This window comes from Somniosus microcephalus, chromosome 3, assembly GCF_052327205.1.
Source record: "Somniosus microcephalus isolate GS21.2 chromosome 3, FLI_Smic_1.0, whole genome shotgun sequence".
NCBI classification, from domain to species: Eukaryota; Metazoa; Chordata; class Chondrichthyes; order Squaliformes; family Somniosidae; genus Somniosus; species Somniosus microcephalus.
In genome coordinates this window covers 260,959,058-260,987,006 of record NC_140989.1, presented here as the reverse complement: position 1 = coordinate 260,987,006, position 27,949 = coordinate 260,959,058, and the positions used below count along the sequence as shown (strand labels likewise).

At 48.4% G+C, this 27,949-nt stretch overlaps 1 protein-coding gene across 1 annotated transcript in view; it reads right to left on the bottom strand.

Annotated features, from left to right (window-relative positions):
• Nucleotides 1-27,949, bottom strand: part of LOC147121874 (complement factor H-like) — a 283,063-nt gene that overhangs the window by 12,099 nt on the left and 243,015 nt on the right. The window contains exon 13 of the mRNA XM_085982391.1: nucleotides 16,157-16,345. Within this exon, the coding sequence (XP_085838517.1) occupies nucleotides 16,157-16,345 (189 nt within the window). The remainder of the gene's footprint in view (nucleotides 1-16,156; nucleotides 16,346-27,949) is intronic.

The window sequence follows — 27,949 nt, the reverse complement described above, 5'->3', positions numbered from 1 at the left end:
TCAAGAAAGCTCTTGACAGATCCTCCGGCTGCCCTGGAGCAGGGCCTCTGCGGGCAGATAGTTCTGCTTTTTGGAGACCCTTCGCCCACAGAAAACCCTTACAATTCTTGCACCTGGTAAAAGCAGGCGTAAGGCCTGCTTTTACCAGGCTAAGAGTCGATTGAAGTAAAAAAAAATTTCCACTGATTTATCATTTAAAAATACTTTTAAAAAAGCGAAGTTTTATTTTTAACCCCGTAAAAACTTTAATTATTTTTTTCAAAAATTTAGAGTTTTGTTTAAAATAGTTAATTTATTGGACTTTCAAGTCATTTTAAAAATGTGATTTAAAAAAAAATGTATTTAAAGTTTTACTATGTTTTGGGGGTGATCTCCATTCATATATTTGACAGGTCTTCCTGTCAAATGTATGAAGGGAGATTCCCTTCTTTGACTGGCTCCCCATGGCCCACGTGACCCCAGGGACGCTGCGAACTACCTGCACCTCTGGGATACGTGGGCCCTGCACACCAGCAATTTGGAGAGGCCCAGCAGCAGAATTGTGCATCTCCCGGGAGCCCTGAGGTAAGGGTGCAGGTTTTCCAGATTGCAGTCCTCTGCCCGCGGGAGGCCTGTGATCGGAATATCTGGGCCATTATCTGTGAGTTTATCGTGTGTATCCCTAAGTGGCCCTATTCCAATCCTGATTTTTCTTTTGTTATTTATGTGTCTGTAGGATACTTTTTTTTATATATTCCTTGATAATTTAATTTTGTAGTTTCTCTTTGCCTTCCTAATGATTTTTTCTTTCCTAATCTTTTCATATTCTTTTTGTCATTGTCTCCTTTGTTGTCTATGTATTTAGTGTTTGCTTTATCTTTAGTTTCAATTTTGCCTTTATCTGTTTATTCATCCATGGTGTGTCATTACTGGCTAGTTTGTTCTTGCTTTTAAGTGGGGGTGTGGCGACACGCCACCACTGGACATAATCCGCTCACGGCGGCACGGACAGTTTAAGCAGACGCCCCCAGCCGGGGGCCCTTTCCTCCAGCAACTTGTTTCCCGCAGGGACAGGCTGCCGGGAGCACTTCCTGTCTGGGGAGCATTTAAGTGGTTGCGCGGGCTTTTCCAGTTTCTCTTTGCCATGTGGTTGATTAAAGCAGTTGTGTTTCACCAACTCTGGTCTCGACTCCCACGTTTGCCGCGGTATCTCAACACTGGTGACCCCGACGCTCAGGACGAATCCTAAGCTAGCATGGCGGATACAAACGCAGTCACGGTTAAACTACCGGACTTTTGGGAGAACCTGGCCGAGGCCTGGTTCGTTCAAGCCGAGTCCAGATTCCGGCTGAAAAACATTACAGTCGACGCCACGAAGTACGACTACCTCATCGCCTCTCTCACCTACGCCACAGTCCCCAAGGTTTGGGCAGCGCTGCAGGATCCACCAGTGGAAGGCAAGTACGAACAACTGAAGGCCGCGCTCCTTAAAAAATTTCAAGCGCCCTCTTACCAGCGCAACTGCCAACTCCTCGACCTCCCCGGCCTTGGTGACGCTTCACCGTCGGATCCGCTTTCCCACATGCTGTCCCTCTCGGACGACAAAAACCCCGGCGCCCTCTTTCGCACGCTTTTCATTCGGCAGCTCCCCGCCAGCATCTGCCCGCTCATTGTGGAGTCTGGCTCCACGGACCTGAATGAGATAGCCGAAAAGGCCGACCGGCTGCTCTCTGCGCAGACCGCCCGCGATGTCGCGCCCAACCTCACGGCAACGACCACGCGGTCTCCCCGGGCCACTAGGCCCGACCGCCCTACCACTCCGGGTCACTGCTACTACCACACCCGTTTTGGCACGAGGGCCCAACGCTGCACGCCACCGTGCACTTTCAAACCCCCCCCGCACCGGCCCCCACGATGGCCGCGGGGCAAAAGGGGCCTCTACTGTACTTCACCGACGACAGCACCAACCGCCGATATCTGTGCGACACAGGGGCCCAGCACAGCATCACCCCTGCCTCCGCCCTCGAAATCCAACGCGGCGCACGGGGTATCACGCTGGCCGCAACCAATGGCTCTGACATCCGCACATATGGCACCCGCATGGTCACGCTCGACCTCGCAGGCCGCCGCTACCGCTGGGAGTTCCTCACAGCCAGGGTCCTCTGCCCACTCATCGGCACCGACTTCCTACGAGCCCACGGCCTCCTTGTCGACATTCCGAGGCACCGCCTCGTCGACATCAATACTATGGCCCCCATCCCTGGCGCATTCACCCCGGCCCGTTCGGCCAGCCTGATGACCTACTGCCTCGCCAGAGCCACGGACGACTACTCGGCACTTCTAGCCGAGTTTCCCGCCCTCACTAACCCGACCTTTTTGGCCAAAGCCGCCAAACATGGTGTGGAGCACTATATCCCCACCACCGGCCCCCCGGTTTCTGCCCACGCCCGCAGACTCAACCCGGCCAAGCTGGAAATCGCGCGGGCCGAGTTCACCACCATGGAGCAACTTGGCATCATCCGCCGCTCCAGCAGCCCTTGGGCTTCGCCCCTCCACATCGCCCCCAAGCTCGGCGGAGGCTGGCGCCCCTGCGGGGACTACCGCCGCCTCAACGACACCACCACCCCCGACCGATACCCGGTGCCGCACATCCAGGACTTCTCGGCCCGACTGGCCGGACGAACCGTCTTTTCCAAGGTCGACCTGGTGCGCGGTTACCACCAAGTCCCCGTACACCCCGCGGACATTCCCAAAACGGCCGTCATCACCCCATTCGGCCTGTTCGAGTTCCTGAGGATGCCCTTCGGCCTCAAGAATGCAACCCAGGCTTTCCAGCGCCTTATGGACTCAGTCCTCCGGGACCTGAACTTCCTATTCGTCTATCTAGACGACATTCTCGTGGCCAGCTCCTCCCAACAGGAACACCTCGAACACATTCGCATCCTGTTCGGGCGCCTAGCCCAACACGGGCTCATCCTCAGCCCGGCGAAGTGCCAATTCGGCCTAGCCGAGATCGATTTTCTCGATCACCACATCACCCCTGCTGGGGTCGTTCCCCTGCCCAACAAGGTGCAGGCCGTCCAGCAATTCCCCCGCCCCAAAACCATCAAGGGCCTCCAGGAGTTCCTCGGGATGGTGAACTTCTACAACAGGTTCATCCCCAGAGCTGCAGCCCTCATGAAGCCCCTATACGACTCCCTCAGAGGTAAAGCCGGCAAGATGGCCGTAGCCTGGACCACTAACACGTCAGCCGCCGTCGACGCCACCAAAAACGCGCTCGCCGATGCCACCCTGCTCGCGCACCCGAGGGCCGATGCCCGGGTCGCGCTCACGACCGACGCCTCCGACCACGCGGTCGGAGCCGTGTTCGAGCAGTGGGTCAATGGCGCGTGGCAGCCACTTGCCTTCTACAGCCGCCAACTGCGCCCCCCAGAGGTCAAATACTCTACTTTCGACCGCGAGCTCCTCGCGCTCCACCTGTCGGTCCGCCATTTCAGGTTCCTCCTGGAGGGCCGCCCCTTCACCGCGTACGTGGACCACAAGCCGCTCACATACGCGATGGCCAAGCACACCGAACCCTGGTCCGCTAGGCAGCAACGCCAGCTCGCGGCCGTGTCCGAGTTTACTACAGACATCCAGCACATCTCCGGTAGAGACAATGTTGTCGCTGACTGCCTTTCCCGTCCTGCCATCTGCGCGAATCACCTCGCGGTCGACTACGCGCAATTAGCAGCGGCCCAGCTCACGGACCCAGACCTCCTCTCGACGGCTACCAGCCTGCCAGGGCTACGCCTAGCCAAGGTCGCGCACGGGCCCGAAGCCACGGCATTCACTTGCGACGTCTCACTCGGCCAACCCAGGCCGGTCGTCCCTGCAACCTGGCGCCGCCGCATCTTCGACGCGCTACACGGGCTCTCCCATCCGGGTTCCCGTGCATCCGTCAAACTCCTCTCCCAGCGCTTCGTCTGGCGCGGCCTCAGCAAAGATGTTCGGACTTGGGCCACCTCCTGCCTCGCCTGCCAATGGGCTAAGGTACAGCTGCACACAAAAGCACCCCTGGGAGACTTCGAGGTACCCAGCCGCTGCTTCGACCACGTACACGTCGACATCGTCGGTCCTCTGCCGCCATTGCAAGGCCAAACTTATCTCCTCACTGATGTGCCTCAATAAGTTCCGAGACTCGATGTTAGCGAAACAAAACAAGGCTTTTATTAACTTAGAAAGTAACACGTAAAAGAGAGAGATGTCTTCCTTCTGGAGGCTGAGGCCAGACTGAGCCAGCTGACAAAAGGGGCCAGGTATGGGCGGAGCCCTGCACACAGCACATTCCAGCACATTCCAATACATAATACAATGAGGACTGGGGGAAGGGAAATGACACTGAAACCGACCACAGTCACAGGCAGTGATGAATGGAATATATTTCATCACATTCACCCCTTCTATAGATTTAGTCTGTTCGGGGGTTTGATAGTCCTCTGCGACCGACGTGGTGCCGCGGGTGTCGGCTGGGTGTCCCCGGTAGCCTCCTGGGTCTCTGCCGGGGGTGCCGCCAGGGTTGTTGAAGGGGTAGTTGGTGGGGGTGCCGTTGGTCGATGTTCTTCCGGGGGCGATGAAAGAGTAGTGGGTGGGTAAGGGTTGCTGTGATCGTTGAAAAGAGTAGTGGGTGGGTAAGAATTGCTGTGATCGTTGTCGCTGCTATTGCCGTGGTTGTTGTCGATGCCGGCTGGGGCGACGTCTTTTATGGACACGGTGTCCTCCCTTCCGTCGGCGTGCCGGACATATGCGTATTGGGGGTTGGCGTGGAGTAGGTGTACTGGCTCCACGAGAGGGTCCGTCTTGTGGCCCCTCACATGCCTTCGCACGAGTACCGGATCTGGGGTGGAGAGCCATGACGGCATGGATACACCTGAGGTGGATTTCCGGGGAAAGACAAACATACGTTCATGAGGCGTGGCATTAGTGGCCGTACACAATAGCGACCGTATCGAATGGAGCACATCCGAGAGGACTTCCTGCCAGCGGGAGATAGGGAGGCCCTTGGTCCTTAGAACTAGAGTGACTGCTTTCCACACTGTCCCGTTCTCTCGCTCCACCTGGCCGTTACCCCGGGGGTTGTAGCTGGTGGTACGGCTCGTGGCGATCCCCTTGGACAGCATGTACTGGCGTAGCTCTTCACTCATGAAGGACGCCCCCCCTATCCGTATGGATGTAGCTCGGCATACCGAACAGGCAGAACAGGCTGTTGAGGCATTTAATGACCGTGGCGCTGGTCATGTCTGGGCAGGGGAAGGCGAATGGGAACCGGGAGTATTCGTCCACAATGTTCAGGAAGTAAACATTGCGGTCGACGGACGGGAGGGGGCCCTTGAAATCTAAGCTGAGCCGCTCAAAGGGCCGTGTAGCTTTGATTAAGTGGGCTCTATCTGGGCGGTAGAACCGAGGCTTGCACTCAGCGCAAGTGTGGCAGTTCCTGGTCAGAGACCGAACTTCCTCAATCGAGTAGGGTAAGTTACGGGACTTTATGAAGTGGAACAGCCGCGTGACCCCTGGGTGGCAGAGGTCGTTGTGGAGGGTCTGTAGCCGATCCCCGGTGGCGCTGGCACACATCCCTCGTGAGAGGGCGTCAGGGGATTCGTTAAGGGCCCCTGGCCGGTAAATGATGTCGTACTCGAAGGTGGAGAGCTCGATCCACCACCTAAGAATCTTATCATTTTTAATCTTCCCCCTCTGTTTATTGTTGAACATAAACGCTACCGACCGCTGGTCGGTAAGTAGGGTGAAGCGTTTGCCGGCTAGGTAGTGGCGCCAGTGGCGCACTGCCTCCACGATGGCTTGGGCTTCCTTTTCCACGGAGGAGTGTCTGATCTCGGGGCCTTGGAGGGTCCTCGAGAAGAAAGCTACGGGCCGCCCCGCCTGGTTGAGGGTGGCCGCCAAGGCGAAGTCAGACGCATCACTTTCCACTTGAAATGGAGTGTTCTCGTCCACTGCCTGTAGCGTGGCCCGCTCAATATCCTGCTTAATGCTTTTGAAGGCGGCGTGGGCCTCAGCAGAGAGCGGAAAAGAGGATGCTTTCAAGAGGGGGCGGGCTTTGTCGGAGTAGTTGGGGACCCATTGGGAATAATAAGAAAATAACCCCAGGCACCTTTTCAGGGCTTTGGGAGTGTTGGGCAGGGGCAGCTCCCGTAGGGGGCGCAATCGGTCGGGGTCTGGTCCGATTTCCCCATTCTCCACCACGCTGCCTAGTATGCAGAGGCACGTGGTGTTGAAAACGCACTTGTCCTCGTTGTAGGTGAGGTTGAGTTTTTGTGCGGTTTCCAGGAACCTCTCGAGGTTCGAGTCGTGATCCTGCTGATTGTGGCCGCAGATGGTGACGTTGTCGAGGTAGGGGAAGGTTGCCTGCAAGTGGCGGTCATCGACCATGCGGTCCATCTCCCTCTGAAAGACCGAGACCCCATTCGTCACCCCAAAGGGGACTCTGAGGAATTGGTAGAGGCGTCCGTTCGCCTCGAAGGCGGTGTACGGGCGGTCCTCTGGTCTGATAGGGAGCTGGTGGTACGCTGACTTGAGGTCGATGGTGGAGAACACCCGGTATTGGGCGATTTGGTTCACCATTTCTGATATGCGGGGTAGCGGGTAGGCGTCTAGTTGGGTGTACCTGTTGATCGTTTGACTATAGTCGATCACCATCCGTTTCTTCTCACTACCCCTTACCACTACCACTTGGGCGCGCCACGGGCTGTTGCTGCGTTCAATAATGCGCTCTTTCAGGAGCCTGTCTACCTCGGTCGTGATAAACCGCCTGTCCTCCCAGCTGTACCTCCTGCTTTTGGTCGCTATTGGCCGGCAGTTAGGGGTAAGGTTCGCGAATAGCGAAGGCGGCTTTACCTTCAGGGTAGCCAGACCGCACACTGTGAGGGGCGGCTGGGACCCACCGTACTTGAGCGTGATGCTTTGGTGGTTGCACTGGAAATCCAGGCCCAAGATCACGCTCGCACATAGGTTCTTCATGATTAACACTTTAAAATTATCGTATACAGTTCCGTTAACGCCCAATTGTACCGTGCAGTAACCCAGAATGGTCGATGTCTGGGTTTTATCAGCCATACAGATGGTACCCTGAGTAGGGACCACCTTTAGGGAGAGTTGCTGTGCCAGTTCAGGGTGGATAAGACTCTCCGTGCTTCCACTGTCAATTAAGCATTTAACCCGGCACCCGTTTACCTCGATGTCCACCATTGATTTGGATAGCGGGTGCGGCCTGGTCTGGTCCACTGTGACCGATGGCACTGTAGGGCCCTGATCGATACAAGATGGCGTCCACACTGTCTGCTCATAAGATGGCGGACCCCACGAGGTCGGGCAAGATGGCGTCCAAGATGGCCGCTCCCACGGCGCACACGCGGCGGTGGCGGGTTTTCCGGCGGTTGGTTTTCCGGCGGGGTTCCCTCTGCACACCTTCCCGAAGTGCCCCTTCTTACCGCACTTAAAGCAGGTGGTGCCTTTCGCCGGGCACAGGTTTCTGGTGTGCTTTGGCTGCCCGCAGAAGTAGCAGTTGGGTCCCTGACGCGTCGCGGCTGTCGTAGGGCTTCTGGGGGGAGAGCTGGGCCCCGCCGGTGTCGGGCTGCCGGGCGAGGAAGATGCCTTCCAAGATGGCGGTGCCCTCGGTGCGCACGTGGCGGCGTGGACGGCGCGGGCTGAAGAGTAGGCGTCCGAGTTTCTCTGGGCCACATCCAGGGACCGCGCGGTGTCCGCAGCCTGTTTCAGGTCCAACCCCATTTTTTCCAGCAGTCTTTGCCGGATGTAAGTGGAGCTGAGGCCTGTGATAAAGGCATCGCGAACAAGCTCGTCGGTGTACACTGCGGCTTTTACATCTCGGCACTTACAGTCTTTGCCAAGCATTTTCAGGATGCTTAGGAACTCCTCCACCGATTCCCCAGGTCGCTGTGCGCGAGTAGATGCCTAGCATACACCTCATTCATAGGCTGCTGGTAATGCGCCTTTAAGATGTCGCAGGCGGCCAGGTACGTATCGGCGTCTTGGATGAGGGGGTAAACCCGGTGGCTTACCCAATTCCGCAGAATTCCGAGTCTCATCCTCGCAGCGTCCATAGCGTCTTTGACGGCTGCGGAATTGTCCAGGAAGAATTCCATACACTCAAACCAGTGTCCGAAGCGTGCTGATGCGTCCGGAGCATGTTGATCCAAATCCAAACGTTCGGGTTTCAGGAGTTGGTCCATAGTGTTGAAAAATAAGTTAATAAAATTGATGTGCCTCAATAAGTTCCGAGACTCGATGTTAGCGAAACAAAACAAGGCTTTTATTAACTTAGAAAGTAACACGTAAAAGAGAGAGATGTCTTCCTTCTGGAGGCTGAGGCCAGACTGAGCCAGCTTACAAAAAGGGCCAGGTATGGGCGGAGCCCTACACACAGCACATTCCAGCACATTCCAATACATAATACAATGAGGACTGGGGGAAGGGAAATGACACTGAAACCGACCACAGTCACAGGCAGTGATGAATGGAATATATTTCATCACACTCACGATGGTCGACCGCTACACACGCTGGCCTGAGGCAGTGCCGCTGACCTCCACCACCACAGCCGACATCGCCAGGGCGTTCGTTAACACCTGGGTCGCAAGGTTCGGCGTACCAGCCGACATAACCTCTGACAGAGGCGCCCAGTTCACCTCCGAACTCTGGACGGCCACAGCATGCAACCTCGGGGTGATGCTCCACCGAACCATGGCGTACCACCCGCAGGCCAACGGGCTGTGTGAACGCTTCCACAGGTCACTCAAGGCCTCACTCCATGCCTGCCTGCAGGACAGTACCTGGACTGACCGCCTACCGTGGGTGCTACTAGGCCTACGCACCGCGGTCAAGGAAGACCTCCAGTCCTCGGCAGCGGAGTTAGTCTACGGACAACTGCTGCACGTACCAGGCGAATTCCTCCCGGAGGCTACCACGCCTTGGTCGGCCGAACAGCAGCGGCTCAACTCTTTCTCTTCCGCTCAACAGTTCGCCCCACTTCCGGTCAACCGACACGGCGAACTCGCACCTCACGTCCTGCCAAACTTACAGCAGGCACGCTTCGTCTTCGTGCAACACGACGCGCACCGTGGACCCCTGCAACCCCCGTACGACGGACCGTACGAGGTACTACAAACCGGGGACAAGGTCTTCAAGCTGCGACTCGGCAACAGGGTCGACACAGTCTCCATCGACCGGCTCAAACCAGCACACACAGAACAAGGGGAACAGGTCCCCGTGGCCCGAACTCCAACTAGAGGCCGTCCCACCAGCAAGCCAGCACAGCCGGCGGCGAACCGCCCGGCCCCACCAACTAGACCGGCGACCACTCAGAGCCGCTCCGGCAGAACCATTAGACCACCGTCACGACTCGTCCACTCCTCCTAAGCAGATTCTGGGGGGAGCTCTGTGGTGACACGCCACCACTGGACATAATCCACTCACGGCGGCACGGACAGTTTAAGTAGACGCCCCCAGCCGGGGGCCCTTTCCTCCAGCAACTTGTTTCCCACAGGGACAGGCTGCCGGGAGCACTTCCTGTCTGGGGAGTATTTAAGTGGTTGCGCGGGCTTTTCCAGTTTCTCTTTGCCATGAGGTTGATTAAAGCAGTTGTGTTTCACCAACTCTGGTCTCGACTCCCACGTTTGCCGCGGTATCTCAACAGGGGTATATTTCTCCTGGACTCTATTGATCACTGTTTTAGATGTTTCCCACTGCTGTTCTATTTCTTTATATGTCAGTAAATTGTTCCAGTTTGTTTTCCCTAGTTCCATTCTCACCCCCTTCTTTCAATTTATTACTTTGGTCTTTGTCTTACTTATGTCCTTCTGAATCTGTACCTTAAACTTTATTAAGTGTCAGCTCTGGCTCAGTGGGTAGCACCCTCACCTCTGAGTCAGAAGGTTGTGGGTTCAAGTCCCACTCCAGGGACTTGAGTACATAAAGCTAGGCTGACACTCCAGTGCAGTACTGAGGGAGTGCTACTCTGTCAGAGGTGCTGTCTTTCAGATGAGACATTAAACCGAGGCCCTGTATGCTCTCTCAGGAGGACGTAAAAGATCCCATGGCACTATTTCAAAGAAGAGCAGTGGAGTTATCCCTGGTGTCCTGGCTAATACTTATCCCTCAACCAACATAACAAAAACAGATTATCTTGGCATTATCACGTTGCTGTTTGTGGGACCTTGCTGTGTGCAAATTGGCTGTCACATTTCCCACATTACAAAAGTGACTCCACTTCAAAAAGTACTTCATTGGCTGTAAAACGCTTTGAGACGTCTGGTGGTCGTGAAAGGTGCTATATAAATGCAAGTCTATCTTTCTTTCTATGTTGTGATCGTTGTTGCCTAGATGTTCCCCTATGCTTTTTGTTCTGGTTCATTACCTATTAATAGACCCAGCAGTGCTCCCTCTCTTGTTGGTCTTTTTACATACTGGGTAAGAAAGAAGTCATGCATAGCATAAAAACTCCATTCCCTGTACCCCTTTCACTACTACTTCTTGCCAGTTTATTTGGGGTAGTTAAAATCTCCCATGATTATTAATTATGTCCTTTACTCATTTCACATATTTGCTTACATGTTTCTTCCTCCACCTTCTTTCCACTATTAGATGGTCTATCCTAGTATACCCTATTAGTGTGATTGATCCCTTCTTATCTTTTAATTCAATCCATATGGATTCTCTTTCTAACCTCCTGTTAGTTATGTCCCCTTTTCTACTGCCATTATGTTATTTCTAATTACTACAGCTACCCACTCGAATACTGCTGTGCAGTTTAAGCATTAATAAGTATAGTTATTTTTTTACTTTTATTATTCAATACTGGGTTATTAGGAAGTTTAACACCAACAATAATATAGCAGCAACATTTGATATCAGAAGCAATGTGTGGAGAAAAAAAGAGAGAAAAAGTGAAGAATCACTAACTAAGTGAAGAAAAAAATTGACAGTCTCAAGTGGTAAAGAATAGAGCTATTAAAAGTGATAAACCATAACCATCACCTAGCCTTCAAGTGACTGAAGTTTTGCAAAAAAATTGGAAAAAATAATTCGTGATTGGAATTGGATCTATCAGTGTCAGGAATGACCCAGATTCTGCCTCGCCTCGCCACCAGAGGGCACCATGAACTCTTAATTGTGTCCTTCTTTATTCCTAATTGTACTCACCTGTGCATTGTTATATGCCTACTATTTAAGTGGTGCTCAGTTTATGTTCATTGCTCAGTCTTGAGTTTCACTGCCTTGTGATGCTGCTTGCTTGCTGGCGTATCTGTATCTGTATCTGTATCTGTATCTGTATCTGTATCTGTATCTGTATCTGTATCTGTATCTGTATCTGTATCTGTATCTGTATCTGTATCTGTATCTGTATCTGTATCTGTATCTGTATCTGTATCTGTATCTGTAGTTATTTTGTTTATTTCAAGTAAAGTCTATCTTTGTTTTTGCAACCTAACCTCTGCCTCAGTTTGCCTTACTGCAGTTGGGTTCACCAAGTTCCAGTCCTCACAATCAGCTATGGGATGACAAAAAAAAATCAGCTATGGGATAGATGAAAAAAAGTGAGATGGTTCACTTAAATGTTGTTGGGGAAGAAGAACGATATGTTTATAATACTGATAGATCTCATGAACTATTACAGTTAATGATAAGTCAGAGTTATGTAATCGTTAAGTGGGTTTTAAAGTAGGTTATAAGAGCTCTCCCCAGAGACTGTGACATGTTTCTGGCAAATAACTTAATACCTTATCCAATGCAGGTAGGCAACTGTCACAGTTGCATAAACAATGCTCCATGTGCAGTATGGTGGAGCAGCTCTTTACCTTTTATAGTCTGTTTAGTGTAGGGCTTTTTAGAGAACAACAAAAATTTGCATTTATATGGCACCTTTAACATAGTAAAACATTCCCAGGCCCTTCACAGGAGCGATTATCAGGCAAAAATTGACACCGAGGCACATAAGGAGATATTAGGACATGTAACCAAAAGTTTGATCAAAGAGATAGGTTTTAAGGAGGAGAGCGAGGTGGAGAGGTTTTGGCAGGCAATTCCAGAGTTTGGGGCCTAGAAAGCTGAGAGTAGGAAGGCCGAGGCATAGAAAAGGGTTGAGGTGGGGATTTGGCTGAAAACTGGCATCTGTGATACTGGGGTCCTCCGGAGGAGGCAGAGAAGGGTCATCCACTTGGCATTTCTACCTGAAGATGGTCACAAATGCTTCAGCATTGTTTTATGCACTCAAGTGCTGGGCTCTGCCATCATTGAGGATGGGGATGTTTATGGATCCTCTGCCTCCTGTTAGTTGTATAATTGTCCACCACTAAAGTGGCAGGACTGTAGAGGGGACAGAGTACCTGAGACGGGAGGCATGATGATAGGAGAGAAGGGCGTAAGAGGTGTAAAGAGAAGGGAAGAAAAAGGGGAGGACAAATGATGGGTTAAGGTCCGGAGTTGCAGGAAAATGGTACACAATATATAAAACCTTCAGAAAAGATTAAATTAGCATTTTTCCTCTTTACCAAATATCTCTGCAATAGTAATAAATGTTACCAAAAGTCCTACCTAAATATATGTTTAAATCAGGACTTTTAATCAGAGCCTCCCTCAAAGCCTCAATAAATGTGCAATCCAGGTGTAAAATGGGTGAAAAAAGGACCAATTTAGGGGGCCCAAATAGTGTCGGCAACATGTCCAATGCCATATTGGTTTGGGCACTGTACAGGTGTCCCTAGCAACCCCTAAAACAGACGTTTGGCCCAACACCAGTTTTAGGACCCAAATGGGCAATTAGTTTGCCCTGAGTGCAGCTTGTCTATATGCAGTCCTTAAAGGGACTGCTGAAGGCTGCCACCAAAAAGCAAGTTTAAAAAAAAACTTAACTGTGGAGCTAGGAGGAACAGGACTACTCCAATCGGCTCCACGTTAAATCTGTGGGCCGCGTCATCCAGCCTGCAACACCACCCCCCCCCCCGCCACCCCAACCCATCCTGCCCCCGAACACACGTTAGGTCCTCGGCTAGTGTTCCAGCTGGTTGATCTTGCTGGTACACCACCCCACACCCCCCCCACAACATGCAACCGCTGAGTGGCCTTGGGGGAACACGACTGGCGCCCGCAGCTCAGCGGCACTATAGTAATGAGACCGATGGAGTAATTTGCCATGGTCCTGTGTTGGCCTCATTAGGCGTGAGTTAGATTGTGGCCCAATTCGGTTGCGACCCAATTAGTAGGCCCTGGAATGTAGGGAGTGTGGATGACAAGTTGGTTAAAGGACAGAAAACAGAGAGTAGTGGTTAATGGAAGCTTTTCAGCCTAGAGGGATGTAAATAGTAGTGTCTTCCAGTCATCAATGTCAGAGTCAGTGTTGGGACCATTGGTTATCTCTCTTCATACATATAAATTAAAAAAATATATATAGTAAGGCTCGCAAAATTCTACAGATTCCCCTCCCAAGCCAAGGAAAGACGAGATTTTGGACTGTTTGAAAGAATATTGGGCCAAAAGGGGCTTAAAATCAAAACCCTAGGATTTTTGGCTATTTTAAAAGGCATGTCCAGGCCTGTGGAAAAGCTAACCAAAGGAACTGGGTTGGGCACAGTGGGACAGACAGTTTGAGTATTGGAAAAGGCCAGATTGTCTGAGAATGTTCTGGCCATCCCAGCCATTCTACATAAAGACAATAGGCCCACGGAAGGACAGTTCCCGCCGAAACCTACAGGGCCATCAAGAACATGAATAATACAATACATACCACTAATCAACAAAAGATTCACCAGGCTGATACCTGGGATGGCAGGAATGACGTATAAGGAGAGATTGTGTTGATTGGGCTTATACTCACTGGAGTTTAGAAGATTGAGAGGGGATCTCATCGAAACTTATAAAATTCTGTCAGGCCTGGACAGACTAGATGCAGGAAGGATGTTTCTGATGGCCGGGGAGTCCAGAACCAGGGGTCATAGTCTAAGGATAAGGGGTAAGCCATTTAGGACAGAAATGAGGAGGAATTTCTTCACCCAGAGAGTGGTAAACCTGTGGAATTCTCTGCCACAGAGGGCGGTGGAGGCCAGTTCATTAAATATATTCAAGAAAGAGTTGGATATATTTCTTAAGGCTAAAGGGATCAAGGGATATGGGGAGAAGGCAGGGACAGGGTACTGAATTTGGATGATCAGCCATGATCTCATTGAATGGCAGAGCAGGCTCGAAGGGCCGAATGGCCTACTCCTGCTCCTATCTTCTATGTTTCTATGTTTCTATGTAAAAGAGACCCTGGCCCCAGCAGGAGAAGACAATCAAACAACAGGTTAAACCATTCAGAAAGATTTCTAAAGCCACTTTGCACACTTAAACTGATTTCGAAGCAATCCCGAAACGAGTTAAAAGTCAATTAAAAATAGGTGGGACCAGCCCCGAAACTTGATAAGAATTTTAAAACTATTAAAGTTAACGAGCCCGCCCAAAATCTAACACGATTAGTAGGCTTTGTTTAGTATAAACTGAAGACCTGTCTGCACAAGAGATCAGTGTTCGATGAGTTCGATGGGTTCAATCAGTTTTGTTCAGTCAGAGAATTGGAACAGCAGTCGGTGAATTGAAGTCAGCAGTACAGTTCGGACAGACACAGACAGAGGCACAGTTCATTCGAAAGACATCAGCCTCGGGACAATCAATCGACGGAAGGACAACAGAAGGGGAACGGAAAGGAATCGCGGCAACCAAGGGCCCCACGAAACAAACAACCAACAATATTACCAACAACTAGGTAATATTGGGCCACTGCGACCAACAAGAAACCAACTCGGAAGAAACCGAAGATCTGCAAGTTTTTCCCACTCTACAAGCTATTCCTGCGTTTGGTGAGCATTTCCCCGGTCCTCTGGAATTCAACCTAGTTAGTGTAGTGGGTTTGGGAGGGGTGAAGTATTTTGTCTATTGTCATTCTCCCTCATATATTCCAAAGTGTTCCCCCTTTTAGAGTGATAAGATTATTGTGTTGTATATATTTTCTTGTCTCAAATAAAATCCAAGTTCTTTTCACCAACTCAGTTGTTGGCGGCAATTTCATTACAACCCCCAAATAAGTCCAGGTCAAGAACTAAGGGAGTGGGAGCGATTCGAACTGCTCATAAGTCAGAGGTGAAGCTGACCCACACACCACCCCTTACAATATATATGTGGGTGTATATATATATATATATATATGTGTGTATGTTTATATGTGTATATATGATATAGAAATTTATTTGTGTATATATACAATAAATAATATATATGTAATAAATGTGTGTGTATATAAATGTGTATATATATATAAAAATAGAGAGCATGATTAAATTTGAAGAGGACTGCAAGAGGACAGTAGACTAGGCAGATTGATATTAGATGGGATTTAATGCTGAGAACTGTGAGATGATGCATTTTGCGATGAATAATGGCAAGATGTAAAACTTTAAAAGAAGTAGAGAAGCTGAGAGACTTAAGGGTTCAGATACATTAATCTTTAAAAGAGGAAGGACAAGTTGATGCAATGTTACAAAGTGAAAAAATGCCTGATCTTATTGTGTGGAAATTAAAATGCAATATGTAGATTTATAGTGTCTTAGCCTCAGAACACAAGAGCTGCACTCCAACTATGCATCAATCCAAAACTATTGAATACCAGTAGGAAGAAAACTCTCATCATGGAACTTACTCCCAGAGAGTATGACTACCTGAAATTCTTTCCTGTGTATTGTTTATTGGCATAGGTATTTAGGCCATGGGTAGGCACTGGGTTTGCCCATTGGCTAGGTTATTTGAGCATGTGTTAGGCCATTTGGCATGCTCAGGGTTTTGGAGCATATATTATGTCATGGCAAGGCTTTGGGTTTGTCTATTGGCACTCTAGAATAATCTATCAGCTTTACCATATTTTCAAATCACCAGACCCAAATTCCTGAGAAATCATAGCTCTACATTATTCTTATGCTACCTAATGCACACAAATATTTTTCCTTTTTAAAAATGTTTTTCCCATAATTTGCTTTGCTTTAACAAATATTATAAATTACGCTCTTTTTTTAAGTAGCAGTAAACGAGCAGTTAAACAGCAATTCAGATCAATCACTTTACTGGGTTATTCATCAGTTTTACTTACGGCTGAGGCATTTGGGAAGCTCCAAGTGTCCATGTTTGCAATATCGTATTTTAGGAGTCTCAATTTGAAAACCATCAGGACAGGCAAATTCGAGACGATCTCCATGTTTCACATCTATTTTTTTCTTGATTGACCACTTTAAGAGGATTCCATTATTTTTAAAATCTTCCTCTGTTACAATACATGGTGCTAAAGCAGAGAAAAGCATCATTGAAATAATTATGCTTGTGGCTGATAGTTTTCAATATCAATAAAGATTAATTTCTAAAAATAAATATATTTAAATTGATTCAACCCTGTTCATTTTTTAAATTTCTTACCTGAAATAATATTTCCTGTTTTTACAACATATCCTTCACCAGAGATACTGAAGGGAATTTAATGGGAGGTGGTGGGGGGTGGGGGGGGATGTCAGCAGATGGGATCAGTGGCGGTCGGGTGGGTAATTTGATATTTTTGACGGGACCCTGCTGTCAACCCGCTGCAACACGCCTTTCCCACAGGCTCATGTGTGATCTCCGATCCGACTCGACCCACAGAGGCAGGCAACCCAATTAGACCAATTATTGGGTTTTTGACAGACCCTTAATGCTTTTAACCTTACATTTTAACTTTAACTGCTCGTCCACATTGCTCGGGGACCACGTCTGTGAACCTGAGGTGGGAGTTCAGTGGCCATTGCTCCAGCTGATTACTTGACAGCTTCAAATGTACAGTAAAAGGCTCCCACCTGGCAGATCATCACTTTCCTCAGCCACAAGCTATTTCTCAGTCCATTTCCAGCACAGATTCTACAGGCTTTCCACTTTCCTCTCTCCATCCAGTATCACCTCATTGGAAGAACTCTCTCACCATTGACAGAATGCTTCTGTCATCTCTACTTCACCTGCCATCTATTCCATCAGTATGGGTGCCCTTTATATTGTCACTCCTTGGTCCTCAGAATCCGACCATGATCAGCCCCAACACCAGCAGCACCAGGCACACCAGTAGCACCAAGAACAACACCAACCTTCTCTGCAATCAGCTGATGCTGCACAGGACAGAGGTCATCAGCACCCGAGCACATTGCTGCCTGGGACGCCAGGGATGGCCTCACCGTGGCCAGATTTACTTCACTTGATGCTGTACACCCTGGCTGCCACATGATGTGCAGGGTTGGCACCACCCCACATCAACATCATAAAGCATCCCTACAATGTCGAAGCCATTCCTTTCACACTCACCACCATTGCGGGGGGTACCGTTATGTCTCACCATTCACTGCAACTCACTAAGTCACTTACAAAGGTGCACACAAATCTGTCCAAGAACGCGAAGTGTTGAAAATAAAGGTTTCAATGTTTGACACCACATTAACAGAAACTTTGCACGAACATTGGATAAAACACCCAAGTGGTTACCCTTGTGTGTTGTTAGTTGGTGTGATTGCACTCAAATGAGGGTGAGTGCGAGGGGTGGTTAGTGAGATGGGGATGTGATAATATAGATAGAGAGAGAGGGATGGGTGGAGGTGCAAAATAAGTTGGTGTGAGTAAGGATGTGCAGGAGTAGGGCAGGCAGAGTGATGGGGATGTGATGAGAGGCACAGGAGGATGAAGGTCATTGAAAAGTTTGCGCCACTGCATCCAGGTCCTCCTGACCACATCCCTGCTTGTGTCCTCCTCTGCAATGTGCAACCAGGTAGTGTTGGTCTCCTGGGGCGGGCTCTTCCGCCCATGGGAAGGGAAGAGGATCTGCCTGCCTGATGTGACTCCCTATATAAGCACATGGAGGGAGTCATGGAAGAATCTGGGTGCAGGCCTGCACCTCTGTGCAGTGATTGTCAGTGTTTTGCAGCACTTCAATGCTGTAGAACATTGACAGCACAAATGTCAAATGAAAGTTGGCCATGGTCCCTTTAAGGAAACTGGCTGATGATGCGTCATGAATGATGTCACCAGACCCACTTCCTCTAATTGGACTGGGAAACACGCTGGGCGGGCTTAACAAGCCTTATCAATGGAAAATCATGGAGCTAACAGCGAGGCTGCGACCCGCCACCGACCCTTGCTGCATCGGACCCACCAAGGTTTGGAAAGTCTCGGCCATTCAAACCACATAATCAAATTTCAGTCACCAAAGAGGAGCTGAAAAAGTTTTAGATTTCTTCCTATCTCGACTCTTTTTTCCTCCCCTTGTCCAGTCTCTTCCCGCATACATCCACAACTCTTCTGACGCCCTCTGCCACTTTAATAGTTTACAGCTTCCTGGCCCTAACCATCTCCTTTTCACCATGGACGTCCAACCCTCTAAACCTTCATCCTCAACCAGGATGGCATGAGGGCTCGCCACTTCTTCCTTGAACAGAGGCTCAACCAGTCCACGTCCTCCACCACCCTCCTCCGCCTGGCTGAATTTGTTCTCACATTGAACAACTTCTCCTTTGACACCACTCACTTCCTCCAAATAAAGGGCATTGCTATGGGAACCCGTATGGGTCCTTGCTATAAGAACATAAGAACATAAGAAGTAGGAGCAGGAGTAGGCCATACAGCCCCTCGGGCCCGCTCCGCCATTCAACAGGATCATGGCTGATCCGAATCTAGACTCACGTCCACTTCCCTGCCCTCTCCCCGTAACCCCTAATTCCCTTATCTGCTAGGAAACTGTCTATCTCCATTTTAAATTGATTTAATGTTGCAGCTTCCACAGCTTTCTGGGGTAGCAAATTCCATAGATTTACTACCCTCTGAGTGAAGAAGTTTCTCCTCATCTCAGTTTTGAAAGGGCAGCCCCTTATTCTTAGATTATGCCCCCTAGTTCTAGTCTCACCCATCAGTGGAAACATCCTCCCCGCAGCCACCCGATCAAGCCCCCTCACAATCTTACATGTTTCGATAAGATCGCCTCTCATTCTTCTGAACTCCAATGAGTAGAGTCCCAACCTACTCAACCTTTCCTCATACGTCAACCACCTCATCTCCGGAATCAACCGAGTGAACCTTCTCTGAACCGCCTCGAGAGCAAGTATATCTTTTCTTAAATATGGAAACCAAAACTGCACGCAGTATTCCAGGTGTGGCCTCACCAATACCCTGTATAACTGCAGCAAGACTTCCCTGTTTTTATACTCCATCCCCCTTGCAATAAAAGCCAAGATTCCATTGGCCTTCCTGATCACCTGCTGCACCTGCATACTAACTTTTTGTGTTTCATGCACCAGGACCCCCAGATCCCTTTGTACTGTAGCACTTTGCAGTTTCTCTCCATTTAGATAATAACTTGCTCTTTGATTTTTTCTGCCAAAGTGCATAACCTCACACTTTCCAACATTATATTGCATCTGCCAAATCTCTGCCCACTCACTTAGCCTGTCTATGTCCTTTTGCAGGTTTTTTATGTCATCCTCACTCATTGCTTTCCCTCCCATCTTTGTATCATCGGCAAACTTGGATATGTTGCACTCGGTCCCTTCCTCCAAATCGTTAATATAGATTGTAAAGAGTTGGGGTCCCAGCACTGACCCCTGCGGAACACCACTAGTTACTGATTGACAGCCCGAGAATGAACCATTTATCCCAACTCTTTGTTTTCTGTTAGATAGCCAATCTTCCACCCATGCCAGTATATTACCCCCAATCCCGTGATTTCTTATCTTGATCAGTAATCTTTTGTGTGGAACCTTGTCAAATGCCTTTTGGAAGTCCAAATACACTACATCCACTGGTTCCCCTTTATCCACCCTGTATGTTACATCCTCAAAGAATTCGAGCAAATTTGTCAAACATGACTTCCCCTTCATAAAACCATGCTGACTCTGTCCTATTAAATTATGTTTATCCAAATGCTCTGTTACTGTTTCCTTAATAATGGACTCCAACATTTTGCCAACCACAGATGTTAGGCTAACTGGTCTATAGTTTCCAGCTTTTTGTCTACTTCCCTTCTTAAATAAGGGTGTTACATTAGCAGTTTTCCAATCTGCCGGGACCTTTCCTGAGTCCAGGGAGTTCTGGAAAATAATCACCAATGCATCCACAATCCCTACCGCCACTTCTCTCAAGACCCTAGGATGTAGGCCATCAGGTCTGGGGGATTTATCCGCCTTAAGTCCCATTATTTTACTGAGTACCATCTCCTTAGTGATTTTAATCGTCTTTAGCTCCTCCCCCCCCCCATTGCCCCCTGCTTGTCCAGTGTTGGGATATTTTTAGTGTCCTCTACTGTAAAGACTGATACAAAATATTTGTTCAGCATCTTTGCCATCTCCATGTTCCCCACCACTAGTTTCCCGGTCCCATCCTCTAAGGGACCAACGTTCACTTTAGCCACCCTTTTTCTTTTTATATAGCTGTAGAAACTCTTGCTATCTGTTTTTATATTTTTTGCTAGCTTACTTTCATAATCTATCTTCCCTTTCTTAATTAATCTTTTAGTTATTGTTTGCTGGCTTTTAAATGCTTCCCAATCTTCTATCCTCCCACTAGATTTGGCTACTTTATATGCCCTTGTTTTCAGTCGGATACTATCCTTTATTACTTTACTAAGCCACGGATGGCTGTCTTTTCTTTTACTCCCCTTTTTCCTCAGTGGAATATATTTATCTTGAATGATGTGAAATATCTCCTTGAATGTAGACCACTGCTCATGTACCGTCTTACACTTTAATCTGTTTTCCCAGTCCACTTTAGTCAATTCTACTCTCATACCTTCATAGTCTCCTTTATTTAAGCTCAGTATGCTGGTTTGAGATCCAACTCTCTCACCCTCAAACTGAATTTGGAATTCAACCATATTATGGTCACTCATTCCAAGGGGATCCTTTACTAGGACATTTTTTATTAATCCTGTTTCATTACACAGGACCAGATCTAAGATTGCCTGTCCCCTGGTTGGTTCAGTTACATACTGCGCAAGGAACCCATCCCTAATACACTCTATGAACTCTTCCTCAAGGCTGCCATGCCCAATTTGATTAGTCCAGTCAATATGAAAGTTAAAATCCCCCATGATTATAGCTGTTCCCTTATTACAAGCCCCAACTATTTCCTGATTTATACTCCGACCAACAGAGTTGCAACTGTTAGGAGGCCTATAGACTATGCCCACTAGTGACTTTTTCCCCTTATTATTCCTTATCTCCACCCAAACTATTTCACTATCCTGATCCTTTGACCCAATATAATTTCTGACTATTGCAGTGATTCCATCCTTGATTAACATAGCAACCCCACCTCCCTTTCCTTCCTGTCTGTCCTTCCTAATTGTCAAATACCCTTGTATGTTTAGTTCCCAGTCATGATTATCTTGCAGCCATGTTTCCGTAATGGCCTCAAGATCATACCCATGTGTAGTTATTTGTACCGTCAACTCGTCAATTTTGTTACGAATGCTGCGTGCATTCAGATAAAGAACTTTCAAATATGTTTTCTGACAATTTATTCCTGCTTTTACCCCTTTTACTACTTTACCTTTATCATTATACATTCTGTCCCTTCCTGACACGCTCTGGTTTTTAATTCCCCCACTGCTACCTTGCTCTATTGCCTTCTCCGCTGTCATTTTTATTTTTCGCTCTCTTAAAACCTCCCCCCCACTAATTAGTTTAAAGCCCTCTCTACAGCCCTAGTTATTCGATTCGCTAGGAGTCTAGTCTCAGCACTGGCCAAGTGAAGCCCGTCCCAACGGAAGAGCTCTCTCTTGTCCTAGTGCTGATGCCAGAGTCCCAGGAAGCAAAACCCATTTCTCCCACACCAGGCTTTGAGCCACGCATTTAACTCTCTAATTTTATTTACCCTAGCCAAATTTGCACGTGGCTCAGGTAGTAATCCAGAGATTATTACCCTTGTGGTTCTGCTTTTTAATTTGGCCCCTAGCTGCTCAAACTCCCTCAGCAGCACCTCTTTCCTTGTCCTATCTATGTTGTTGGTACCAACATGGACCACGACAACTGGATCCTCCCCCTCCCACTCCAAGTTTCTCTCTAGCCCAGAGGAGATGTCCTTAACCCTGGCACCGGGCAGGCAACACAGCCTTCGGGACTCTCGCACTCGGCTGCAAAGAACTCTATCTATCCCTCTAACGATACTATCCCCTACCACTACAACATTTCTTTTATCTCCCCCCACTTGAATGGCCCCCCGCTCCATGGTGCTGTGGCCGGGTTGCTCATCCTCCCCGCAGTCCCCGTTCCCATCCTCACAGGGAGTAAGAGCCTCAAACCTGTTGGAAAAGAGCAAGGGCTGCGGCTCCTCCAACACTACCTCCTGGATCCCCGTACCTGCCTCACTTCTAGTCACACCATCCTGACCCTGGCCACGGACTACATCTGAATTCATTAATCTAATTGGTGTGACTACCTCCTGATACACAGAGTCCAGGTAACTCCCCCTCCCTGATGTGTCTGTGTTTGAAGCTCGGACTCCAGCTCTTCAACACGGAGCTGGAATTCCTCGAGCAGCCAACACTTACTGCAAATGTGATCACTGTGAGCATCAATGGTGTCCACCAGCTCCCACATATTGCAGCAGCAACACATCACCTGATCTCCCATTCTATGTAATTAATTAAATTTATTAATATTATTCTTAAATACCCTCTGCCCCGATTCTAGATGATAAATATCGCACCTTACAAACTATAAGCCACAGAGTTTAAGCTTCAAAAGAGAGAAATACTTACCAACCAATCACTTACCCGCTTTCTAGTGACGTCACACTTGGATTACTTTTACCTCTCTCCTTCCCTCTGAGGTCCGAGACTGGAGATTGGTAGGCCTTACCTGGGTCTCTGAAGCTTTATCAAGCTTCCCGCTCGCGCCTCCCGCTGACACCCGCGGTCTGAGGCCTTACCTGGGTCTCTGAAGCTTTATCAAGCTTCCCGCTCGCGCCTCTCGCTGACACCCGCGGTCTGAGGCCTTACCTGGTTCTCTGAAGCTTTATCAAGCTTCCCGCTCGCGCCTCCCGCCGACACCCGCGGTCTGAGGCCTTACCTGGGTCTCTGAAGCTTTATCAAGCTTCCCGCTCGCGCCTCCTGCCGACACCCGCGGTCTGAGGCCTTAACTGGGTCTCTGAAGCTTTATCAAGCTTCCCGCTCGCGCCTCCCACCGACACCCACGGTCTGAGGCCTTACCTGGGTCTAGAACATAAGAACATAAGAAATAGGAGCAGGAGTAGGCCAATCGGCCCCTCGAGCCTGCTCCGCCATTTAATAAGATCATGGCTGATCTGATCCTAACCGCCAATCTACTATCACAGAACCATCTCCTGAATCTAAAGGAATTAGACACACGAAATAGGAGCAGGATCAGGCTACACAGCCCCTGGGCCCGCTCCGCTACCCACAGGGCCATGTCCGATCCGAACCTAGACTCATGTCCAAATTCCTGCCCGCTCCCCGTAACCCTTAATTCCCTTTACTTCTAGGAAACTGTCTATTTCTGTTTTAAATTTATGTAATGATGTAGCTTCTACAGCTTTTTGGGGCAGCATATTCCATGGACCTACCACCCTCTGAGTGAAGTAGTTCCTCCTCATCTCAGTTTTGAAAGAGCAGCCCCTTATTCTAAGACTATGCCTCCTAGTTCTAGTTTCACCCATCATCGGGAACATCCTCCCCGCATCCACCCGATCCAACCCCTTCACAATCTTATATGTTTCAATAAGATCGCCTCTCATTCTTCTGAACTCCAATGAGTAGAGTCCCAATCTACTCAACCTCTCCTCAAATGTCCATCCCCTCATCCCCGGGATTAACCGAGTGAACCTTCTTTGTACTGACTCGAGAGCAAGTATGTCTTTTCTTAAGTATGAACACCAAAACTGTATGCAGTATTCCAGGTGCGGTCTCACCAATACCTTGTACAACTGAAGCAATACCTCCCTATTTTTATATTCTATCCCCTAGCAATGAAAGCCAACATTCCATTGGCCTTCTTAATCACTTGCTGCACCTGCATACTAACCTTTTGAGTTTCATGCACCAGGACCCCCAGATCCCTTTGTACTTCAGTACTTTCCAGTTTCTTGCCATTAAGATAATAGCTTGCTCTACGATTTTTCCTGCCAAAGTGCATAACCTCACACTTTCCAGTATTGTATTCCATCTGCCAAATCTCTGCCCACTTACTTAGCCTGTCTATGTCCCCTTGCAGGTTTTTTATGTCCTCCTCACTCACTACTTTCCCTCCCATCTTAGTATCATCTGCAAACTTTGATATGTTACACTCGGTCCCCTCCTCCAAATCGTTAATATAGACTGTAAAGAGTTGGGGACCCAGCACCGACCCCTGCGGAACACCACTAGTTACTGATTGCCATTCTGAGAATGAACCATTTATCCCAACTCTCTGCCTTCTGTTAGATAGCCAATCCTCTATCCATGCCAGAATATTACCCCCAATCCCGTAATTTTTTATCTTAAGCAATAATCTTTTGTGTGGCACCTTGTCAAATGCCTTTTGGAAATCTAAATACACTACGTCCACTGGTTCCCCTTTATCCATCCTATATGTTACTTCCTCAAAGAACTCCAGCAAATTTGTCAAACATGACTTCCCCTTCATAAAACCGTGCTGACTTTGTCCTATTAAATGATGATTATCCAAATGTCCTGTTACTGTCTCCTTAATAATGGACTCCAAAATTTTACCTACCACAGATGTTAGGCTAACCGGTCTATAGTTTCCAGCCTTCTGTCTACTGCCCTTTTTAAATAAGGGTGTTACATTAGCAGTTTTCCAGTCTGCCGGGACCTTTGCTGAGTCCAGGGAGTTTTGGAAAATTATTACCAATGCATCCACAATCCCTACCGCCACTTCCCTCAAGACCCTAGGATGTAAGCCATCAGGTCCAGGTGATTTATCCGCCTTGAGTCCCATTATTTTACCGAGTACCACTTCCTTAGTGATTTTGATCATGTTTAGCTCCTCCCCCATTATAGCCCCCTGTTTGTCCAGTGTTGGGATATTCTTAGTGTCTTCTACTGTAAAGACTGATACAAAATTTTCATTCAGTGTTTTTGCCATCTCCATATTTCCCACCATTAATTTCCCGGTCTCATCCTCTAAGGGACCAACATTTACTTTAGCCACCCTTTTTCTTTTTATATAACTATAAAAACTCTTACTATCTGTTTTTATATTTTTTGCTAATTTACTTTCATAATCTATCTTCCCTTTCTTAATCAATCTTTTTGTTATTTTTTGCTGTCTTTTAAAGTTTTCCCAATCCTCTATCCTCCCACTAGATTTGGCTACCTTATATGCCCTTGTTTTTAGTCGAATACTATCCTTAATTTCTTTACTTAGCCACGGATGGCTGTCTTTTCTTTTACACCCTTTTCTTCTCAGTGGAATATATATTTTTTGGAAGTTGTAAAATAACTCCTTAAATGTACACCACTGATCATGTATCGCCTTACCCTTTAATCTATTTTCCCAATCCACTCTACTCAATTCCGCTCTCGTACCTTCATAGTCTCCTTTATTCAAGCTTAGCACGCTTGTTTGAGATCCAACCTTCTCACCCTCTAATTGAATATGGAATTCAACCATGTTATGGTCACTCATTCCAAGGGGATCCTTTACTAGGACATTTTTAATTAATCCTGTCTCGTTACACAGGACCAGATCTAAGGTTGCTTGCCCCCTGGTCGGTTCAGTTACATACTGCTCAAGAAACCCATCCGTAATACACTCAATGAACTCATCCTCAAGGCAGCCCTGCCCAATTTGATTTGTCCAATTAATATGATAGTTAAAATCCCCCATAATTATAGATGTTCCCTTATTACAAGCCTCAACTATTTCCTGATTGATACTCCGTCCAACATAGTTGCAACTGTTCGGAGGCCTATAGACTACGCCCACTAGTGTTTTTTTCCCCTTATTATTCCTTACCTCCACCCAAACTGTTTCATTATCCTGATCTTTTGACCCAATATCATTTCTCTGTATTACAGTGATTCCTTCCTTTATTAACATAGCCACCCCACCTCCCCTTCCTTCCTGCCTGTCCTTCCTGATCGTTAAATAACCTGGTATGTTTAATTCCCAGGCATTGTCACCCTGCAGCCATGCTTCTGTAATGGCCACAAGACCATACCAATATGTAGTTATTTGTGCCATTAACTCGTCTATTTTGTTACGAATGCTACGTGCATTCAGATAGAGAACTTTCAAATATGTTTTGTGACACTTCGTTCCTGCTTTTGGCCTTTTTATTACTTTACCTTTTACTCCATACTTTCTGCCCCTTCCTGACACGCTCTGGTTTTTAATTTCCCCACTGCTACCTAAGTCTATGACCTTCTCTGTTGTCATTTTTATTATTTGCTCTCTAGGAACCTCCCCCCCACTAGTTAGTTTAAAGCCCTCTCTACAGCCCTAGTTATATGATCCGCCAGGGCTCTAGTCCCAGCACTGGCCAAGTGAAGCCCGTCCCAACGGAACAGCTCCCTCCTGCCCCAGTACTGGTGCCAGTGTCCCAGGAAGCAAAACCCATTTCTCCCACACCAGTCTTTGAGCCACGCATTTAACTCTCTAATTTTATTTGTCCTAGCCAAATTCGCTCGTGGCTCAGGTAATAATCCAGAGATTATTACCCTTGAGGTTCTGTTTTTTAATTTGACCCCTAGCTGTTCATACTCCTTTAACAGAACCGGCTTCCTAGTCCTATCTACGTTGTTTGTACCAACATGGACCACGACAACTGGATCCACCCCCTCCCACTGCAAGTTTCTTTCCAGCCCAGAGGAGATGTCCTTAGCCCTGGCACCGGTCTCTGAAGCTTTTTAAGCTTCCCGCTCGCGCCTCCCGCCAACACCCGCGGTCTGAGGCCTTACCTGGGCCTCTGAAGCTTTATCAAGCTTCCCGCTCACGCCTCCCACCGACACCCACGGTCTGAGGCCTTACCTGGGTCTCTGAAGCTTTTTCAAGCTTCCCGCTCGCGCCTCCCGCCGACACCCGCAGTCTGAGGCCTTACCTGGGTCTCTGAAGCTTTATCAAGCTTCCCGCTCGCGCCTCCCGCCGACACCCGCGGTCTGAGGCCTGACCTGGGTCTCTGAAGCTTTTTAAAGCTTCCCACTCGCGCCTCCCGCCGACACCTGCGGTCTGAGACCTTACCTGGTCTCTGAAGCTTTTTAAAGTTTCCCGCTCGCGCCTCCCGCCGACACCCGCGGTCTGAGGCCTTACCTGGTCTCTGAAGCTTTTTAAAGCTTCCCGCTCGCGCCTCCCGCCGACACCCGCGGTCTGAGGCCTTACCTGGGTCTCTGAAGCCTTTTTAAGCTTCCCGCTCGCGCCTCCCGCCGACACCCACGGTCTGAGGCCTTACCTGGGTCTCTGAAGCCTTTTTAAGCTTCCCGCTCGCACCTCCCACCGACACCCACAGTCTATGCCTGCCTATTTGTGGGCTATGTGGAACATTCTTTATTCCAGTCCTACTCGGGTCCCCTATGACATTTCCTGCTCTCGCCCCAAACTGGAAATTTCATCAACTTTGCGTCCAATTTCCACCCTAGCCAACATTTATCCCTCAACTAAACACCACTAAAACAGACTATCTGGTCCTTTATCTCATTGCTGTTTGTAGGACCTTGCTGTGCACAAATTGGCCGGTTTATGTTCCTACGTTATAATTGTGACTATATTTCAAAAGTACTTAATTGCCTATAAAGCACTTTGGGATGTTCTGCGGTTGTGAAAGATGCTATATAAATGTAAGTTATTTCTTTCCTTCCTTTTCTCAATTATGCAATGTGTTCTGATTCCACAAAGGAATACACATATTTGACTTTTTGTAATGTGCAACATTA